Consider the following 8,414-nt stretch of genomic DNA (forward strand, 5'->3'; position numbering starts at 1 on the left):
AATCTTTTCTACCTCTGCAAAGGTCTGAACATCATCCACTGTCTGCTTTTGCTCTGCCGTGAGAGAGGTGACTGAAAGACACACAATGTCACATCTACATGTTCACGGTTAGCAGTGGTCGCCCTGCTGTTGCCAACTTAGCAACTTTGTCAATACACTTTGCAACAAATTTGCTACATTTTGCTATATTTAAGCAAAAAACAACAAAAACAAAAAAACAATAAGTAATCGACCAAAACCCGGCAATCTGTTCTTTCACATTTTTTCTCATTACAACCATCTATCCATTGTCTGCTACTACACAATCCATGTAGGCGACACAGCAAATATGAGAAGATGTAAAACCTTTTGGCCAACAAGCAAATTGCTATTAATGACAAAAAAAGGTATGAAGATCTTTACAAGGAACTACACAAAGAAGGACATGTCTGAGAACTACATATTGAAACTTTACAGAGCTTTCTGGCCCAGAGACTTAATGAGACCAGTCAGGATGGATAGAAATGTGACTGTGTTTGCCTCCACTCAGAGGACACGTGCTACTCTTTGTTGTATACACCATATTGATCTGTTGAATCAGTTTGAAGGCAGCACCTCTGCCTGCTGCATTGATTTCCTGTTGTTGTATTATACTTTAGTGTTAAATGGATTGGCATAGATCTGCCGTGTAAAACAGAACACAAACGACGCCAAACACCCTTTTGCTCCAGTGGAGGTTTTAGCTCCACCGGAACAGGAAGGACTTGTTGCTGTTGCTCAGACAGAACCGTGACTAGCTGATGACTCAGCATCACTCCATGCAAAGTTTCACTGCAGATGTGAATCACTGTGTTGTGAGAAAGAAAGGAAAACCAAAAGATAATCAGCATCATAATGCCGATGTCTCATTTCCCAGGAGGAGAGGCTGGAGCTGGGCTCAGAGGGATTCTCGGTCGTGGACGAGCAGAACGACTCCGACTCGGGCCCAGCGAGGAAGAAGATGAAGAAGACGGACAGCGGCATGTACGCCTGCGACCTGTGTGACAAGATCTTCCAAAAGAGCAGTTCGCTACTGAGACACAAATACGAACACACAGGTAAACGTGACAAAAAAATAAAATAAATCGCACACAGAGCACAAACCTAGCAAAAAACAAAGAGAAAAACAAAAGGTCCCTCAGAACCGGAACCCCTCTCATCACCACTCACTGTTGTGCTTGGAAACATGAGTCAGAGTGCATGCGAAGGGGAATTTTGAGCTGGAAGAAGGGTGGACACCTCCATTCCAGCAGGTATTACTCAACACTCACAGAAGAGGTCTGAGAATTTATTTCCACCAACTCCCCACCTCTGCACTGCCAGTTTCTCATGTACGGCTCCGCATGTTGCAAGAAGCGATCTCTGGTAGTGATTTGGAGCAGTAGAAGATGATGATTCCATGGCCAAGCACAGGTCAGCGCTCTCAGAGGCGTTTTCTTTTTCTTTATTACTCTGATACCTGGCTCTGAAGCCCAGTTTTCAGCTCCAAGTGACCTCATCTTAGGTGAAACTAGCTGCTTGTGTTGAAATGTTCTCCTTAGATACGCTGATGATGGAGCACACTTTCAGCATTCAGGGTGTAGAAACATTTTACGCAACAATGCGGGGGACCTGAGGACTGTTTTTTGTTTTCCACTCATCCCTCCATTTAGTAGGACATTTTTTTCTTGTTAAATATGTTGGTGCATATTATATTTTAACGTATTTTGACTTGTTTGAGTGCTCAGATCAATTAGTAGTTTAACACGTACATAAACCTCTACTTTATGTTTTCCCTTTCAGACAGTTGTTATGATACATAACCGTGGCAACAATGTGGTTTTTTGGGGGGAGTTTTTTTTTTTTTTTTTTTTTTTTTTTTTTTAACAAATGGGAGCAGCTGACTAGCAACTCAAGAACTAAAATGATACCTGAACTATGATGACAAAGTTGAAAAGAAGTTCCACACATCACAATGAGCGAGAGTCACATCCCCTACTCCAACATCTCTCACCATACGGCCTACTGAGTTAAAGATGAGCTGCAAAAGCAAATGAGGTGGATTAGGAGTGCTGAGTGAGACTGTCATATAGAAACAATCTTCAGTCAGAGGCCTCTTCAGACTCAGTGTGAAACTGGCTGCTACCAGAGAACCTTCCTACCCACATCGTCACCACCCGCAACGACTTTTTGAAGACACTAGGATGATATGAGGCATGACATTTAATTTCCCTGTGGGCCGAGTAAAGCATTACTGAACTGAGTTGAATTGAACATGTTGCATGTCTCAGAGAGGGTTTCCAGCTGAGCTATCGGCAGGTCTGCTGCTGCTTCTGTGACAGATCCGTTAAAAAACTTGGAACTACTCCATTATTCAGACAATAATTTGACTGAGATTCAGCTGATTTATTTTTCAGCTACATACTCTATATGTTTAGTTGTTTAGCTTAACAGATGGGATATGAGAGGAAAATCACCTTCCTATGCAGTGTTCCGATATCTACTGGTAAAAAATACCAAAACTTGGGACCAAAACTTCTGTGTTTTTACTGATAAGGATTCCATGGAGTAAAACTTATGTATCAACAGTATTTCAGGTGGCTTGTTCTAGATAGTGGACACAGAATGACCACAACAGGTAAAGGTAACGGTAAAGTAGCACCACCGGAGGGCGACAAAGTGCTTCCAGTAGGATCATTGGCTTGTGTTGAATGCTCATCATTCAACGTCAGTGTGAGTGCAGAAGCAGTTTGGGGCAAATTAGAGACAATTTTAAAGTAACGCATGTTTTTAATGATCTGAACATGTTGACGCAGATTTTATTTTCTCTCTCGGCAGGGAAGCGACCTCACGAGTGCGGCATCTGCAGCAAGGCCTTCAAACACAAACACCACCTGATCGAACACATGCGCCTCCACTCAGGGGAGAAGCCGTACCAGTGTGACAAGTGTGGCAAGCGCTTCTCCCACTCGGGCTCCTACTCCCAGCACATGAACCACCGCTACTCCTACTGCAAGAAGGAGACGCAGAGCCAGGCAGGAGGACGGGAGAGCCCCGCGGAGGAGGACGGCGAGGTCCCCGCAGAGCAGCAGAGGCAGGACACGGCGCCCTCTCTACTGGACTCAGACGAGCGAGGGAGCAGCACCAGAGAGGACGAAGAGAGTGAGGAGGAAGAGGTGGAGGAGGAGGAGGAGGGTGTGGTGGACATGAATGACATCCAGGTGGTGCAGATAGAGGACGAGGAGGAAGAGGACAAAGAGGAGAGCAAGGAGGAGCAGATGGAGACGGAGAGAGAGGACGGAACATTAGAGACGGAGGAGAAAGAGGAAGTCGACACAAGGCAGGAGGAGATGCGGCGGAGCGTTGAGGAGGAGGAAAGCGACGCCGATAAAGACGAGGTGATAGATAAGGAGGGAGGTGCAGCCGAGGAGGCGGATGGGGAGGGCCAAGGGGAGAGCAGAGGCGAAACGAATCGGAGCGGGGGTTCTCAGGACGAGGAGGAGACGCCGGAGGAGAAAACAGACACAGACTGAAGCAGGAAGTAGGCTTCTCCGTGCGACACAATCAGACTCTCTCCTCGCCCCGCGCCGAGGATCAGCGTCCGCTCACTCTGACACTTCACTACTGTGTAGAAATCCAGGTGTGCCTGAAAAAATACTAGTGACTTTTCCCCACAGGAGAACGTCTCCCTCTGTTTGAAGAACCATTTGTAAAACAGAAGGACGAAGAAGAAGAAGAAGAAGAGGAATTTTAACGAACGAAAGACATGCATTATACAGACTTTGGAAGCTAGAGCCGACACGTTTTAGATAATGTTTTATTACTAAAACACCTTGGGTCCTTTCTTTTTATCAGTGTTACTAATTTTATCACTCATATTTTAACCTTTAAAAGCTGTACAGTTGGGAGATATTTCTATATCTTTTTATTGCCAATGAACAAAAAATAGTCAGTATTTTGTTAAGTTGGAAGAAAAAAAAATAGACAAATCCTGTGCACTACAAGTGGCTCGGTTTACCTACAGGCTGAGTTTGTTGAACCCGTCAGTATTATCGCGCTACGCCATCACACCGTTTAGCATTACAGTTCAGATTTCTGTTGTTGGGGTCGGACTGAGAGCCTTAAGGAGAGAAACGTCTGAGAGCTAACGCGTTTTAGAACCAGGCAGTATTGATGTTCTTTATTTCTGTTAGTCAAGCTTGGCCGAATCATGATCAATTCCATTTCTGAGTGATAAAAAGTGAGCGTCACCAGAGAGGGTTCCTGAAAAGATTCAAAACTCTTCCCAAACAAAACCCAAAGCCGTTGTTGGCCCATTGGTATAAATGTAAAAGAAAAAAATGGATGGATGGATGGATGGATGGATGGATGGATGGATGGATGGATGGATGGATGGATGGATGGATGGATGGATGGATGGATGGATGGATGGATGGATGGATGGATGGATGGATGGATGGATGGATGGATGGATGGATGGATGGATGGATGGATGGATGGATGGATGGATGGATGGATGGATGGATGGATGGATGGATGGATGGAAAATACCTGTATCAAGACTGCATAGGAACCCTCAACTAAATCCACCACAAAAAACCACTAATGAACTTTTTTGGTCTTGTTAGAAAATCTGGACACTAAAACAGTTTGGAACATAACCTCCCAAAAACTGCATTCTGTCTCTTATTATTTTACTTTTCTTACAAATGCGCAAGAATATCTGGTGATTTTAGCCGCATTTCAGTTAGCTCAACTTATCATGGTTTCAAATAGCCAACTAGTCGTTCACGAAAAGGAAACTGAAAAGCCAAAACGTCTGCCTTTTTACTCACCACCTCTGATCTCATCCACAAACTTAGAGCCTTATGCAAAAATAATTGCGAAAATAAATAAATAAATCAAATGAGAAAGCATGCATATCAGAAGTGCCATTGAACGTTGCTGTTGAAGCTTCCAGCAAATGCCGGGTCCCGATCAAACAATAAACCGAAACACTGTTGCAGACAGAGGAGAGCTGAGCCTGCAAATTCATGCGTTAGATTTTAGATGATTTCTTTTTCCTAATCTGAGCGACTAATAATCACCAAGCATGTTGTTTTAACAAAGATGATTGGTTTCTCATGGTGACCACCTCCTGCCTTCCCTGAGCTCGTTCAGCGCACTTGTTTCACGCATCATGAAATCCTCAAGTCTCTTCAGGTGACAAAATGAAGTTTAATTTAACCATGTTTTTATTTTTTTTTACCTGTCAGTATTATTTTTGTCCCTCTTGTTGGTTTACGTCCTGTTTCAGTGTGCGTACTGTACATGTCCCACAGTGGCAGTGTTATCCCAAACCCCCCCGACAAGATGGGTATGTCTGTTTAGTTGTAGAGAACTTTTATATTTATGTGTTGGATTTTTTTTTTTTTTTTTACGTTTCTTTACGCTTATTTATTACACAATGTAGTGTACAATACTGTAGTTTGTATTAATGCGATAATATATTTTAGTATGGACAAAAGAAGAAAAGGCGAATAACTGCAACTCTGGAAAACAAGACTCCGGCATACTGAAGTATGTTTTTTTGAACAAATGTTTTTTTTTTTCTTCTTCTGGGTGGAAAAAAAAAATCTCTCACCATGCAAGCCAGAAAATTTGGAACCTGTGACCTCTCTGCATCTACTCTCATGTTAGTTTTCTTTCCCCTCTCCTGAGATGAAGCTACTGAACTTTGAAAACTAATTGTATGTCTAATAGCATGAGTGTGTGCCGTCATATTGAACGATGATCCTTAACCACATAGACTTTGCCAAGCCAAAATAATATTTCCGTATGTTCTTATGTTTTTATTTGTGCCAATTTGTTCCTTTACATCAGTGTCACAAACATACCCAGTTTTATATGCCCCTCCCCTTTTAACAACCTCATCTTTTTTATAATGAATGTTTTTGTTTCTTTTATTTCATTTTTTTTTTATGATTCCCCATCTCACAATAAAATGCATCAATTACATGCTCGCTTTGTCATGATGATGTTTAGAATTTTAAAATTCAACATTTACAGCTAGAAAAAATTATTTAAACTGAAATTATATTTTGTCGATTAATTTCACAACATATTCATATGATTTGACTAAATAATGAAAACAAAACATTCTAAAATATATATTAATTTCTTACTTTTTAAAATAAATTGTCTAAAAGCTTCAATAGTTATATGTTCAAGATAAACACTCCATTACAAGTGACATTTATTTCATTCACTTTTCGTTTAAAAAGCATACTGTTTGTTCTTAAAGCTTTTGCAAACTGAAATGACTGCCTTTAAATAAATGAGTCATATTTATAAACATATTACTTTGGATATTATATTATCAATCTTTAACACCTTTTTAATGTAAATGTTGTAAAGGTTTAGTAAAAATAGTTTTGCATTAACTACTGAAACATTTAGAATGTGCAATCTATATCAACATTAACTTCATCCACTTGTGGCTTCTCACTTTATGGTATAAAGTAAGCTAATTATTACATCTGCCAGGTTGATTTAAATGGGAACAACCATTTGGAGCACTTCACTGAAACCTACTAAATAACAACTGTCAACTGGTGTCTTAAACACAAATTTGTTGAGTCTGATGGATGGATTACTGGACTTCAGCCATGCATAGTGTTTTTCTTTTTTTTAAAGGCTTTTGTTGGCTCTGGTGGCCTTTATTTGAAGGTAGTTTGACAGGAAGGAGGGTTATGAGAGAGAGGGAAGACATGTAGCAAATGTCACCAGGCTGGGAATTGAACCTGTGACCACAGGCATGAGGACTAGTGCCTCAATGCATGGGTTGTGCTTTGCCCCTGCGCCACCACAGCCCCTGGATAGTGTTTTTCTGAAGTGTAAATATTTCTGAACGAAGCAGGTTTGAAAAGCAGCTCTTGACCTTACATCTTGGATCATTGCCCATCCACCAAGCTCTCCCCATGAGGGTTGTTCTATAAAAATCAATAGCCATATAATCTTGTATGCGGCTCTGTTCACCACCAATGTTTGTTTCCTTTAACAGACTGATTAGCTGGTTAGCTTAGCAAAGAGAATCCAGCAGGCGCCTTGAGGTCGATACAGCAGCATGCTATTTAATTACTGATTTAGGTAGAACCTTCCAGAATAAAGGTTCTCCCAGCAGTGAGTTTAAATGTTCACAGAAATGTAACAAGGTGAAACGTAAAGCACTGCCACTTTACTAAATTTGCTTGTTTTTAAAAAAAAAAAAATTCCTACAGCTCCTGAAGAGGGCCTAAGATGGTGAACCTCAGTTATTTTGAGGTTAAAGTAGAAAAATGCTAGTTTACTGTGAACTCTTTGGAAGCTAGTGGGAGCTAACAAGCTAGCCAGATGTTTGTTGTATCACTCCAATTCATCAGCTGATCTGGCAGGCCTTGGGGGATTAGAGGGATTTTTCAAACAAACAGAGACCTGGAAAACAGAACAACATTCCGTCTTTGATGCTGTTGCACAATTGCCGGTCTGTAATCCAAAAGTTTTCTCCATTCTTGGCGTAGCTAGAGCAGCCTGATGAGTCTCAATCAGCTGGAGTGATGCAGCCAAAAGACTCAACCAACATAATCAGAAATAAAACAAAATAATTATCTGCTAACATATTGCTAGTTCCCATTTGAACCGCTACAAAATACAGTAACATCCTTCTACAGAAAAGTAGTACTTCACTTTAAAAAAAAAAATCAAGCTAACCCTTTAAAATCAGTCATATTGTTTCCTTAAGTGGTTTTGACAGTAAAGTGATCCTACGTGATTGTGTTAATAGCTTCTCCTTTTCATTGAAAGCATCGTATCAGCTTCCATACTTTGTAAAGTCAAACTAATTTCAATAAAGACAAAGGTAAATAAATTACCTGCAGCCCTCTGATGAGGCAGACCCTTTCAGTCCAGCCTGGTGGGTAGCAGCTCAGCCCAAGGTCAACTCCATCGATCCAGATCAGGTTTCCAGAAGGGCCGGCCCTCCCTGTCCCCCAACAACCCTGCTGCTCCCCCACCACCATGAATTAATAATGGAATGGACCAAAAATCCATAGTTTGTGGAAGAGTAAGAAAATGATACAATAGTTGGAGAGCATATTTTATTATAATTGCCATCACTGCTTTACCATCTCAGTCCAGTTTCAGTGTATGTTCGGTCCACAAGAACGCCCTGTAGGAATTTTTGGCAGAAGCTCCATGTTTTCCTTTGATGCTGCTGATTCAGTGCATTTGTTTTACCTGATGACAGGTGGGGGAGGGTGGAGGCTTCTTCAGCCATTGATCGAGTGGAACAAATCCAGATAACACAACTGCATTTACAGGAGTTTATGCTAACGTGTGTTGGGGAAAGACTGTTTGACAGAGAATGATAGAACAATCCGGCAGAGGTTCCCGGTGTCATC

The 8,414-nt window shown here is 41.4% G+C and overlaps 1 protein-coding gene across 1 annotated transcript in view; it reads left to right on the forward strand.

The window, feature by feature from the left end:
* zeb1b (zinc finger E-box binding homeobox 1b) overlaps positions 1 to 5,994 on the forward strand; it is a 63,002-nt gene extending 57,008 nt beyond the window's left edge. The window contains exons 7-8 of the mRNA XM_008438430.3: positions 896 to 1,076; positions 2,836 to 5,994. Coding sequence (XP_008436652.1) covers positions 896 to 1,076; positions 2,836 to 3,530 — 876 coding nt within the window. The 3' untranslated portion in view covers positions 3,531 to 5,994. The remainder of the gene's footprint in view (positions 1 to 895; positions 1,077 to 2,835) is intronic.
* Positions 5,995 to 8,414: the final 2,420 nt, after the last annotated feature.

Source organism: Poecilia reticulata, chromosome 20 (assembly GCF_904066995.2).
Source record: "Poecilia reticulata chromosome 20, P_reticulata-male-v2, whole genome shotgun sequence".
Lineage (NCBI taxonomy): Eukaryota > Metazoa > Chordata > Actinopteri > Cyprinodontiformes > Poeciliidae > Poecilia > Poecilia reticulata.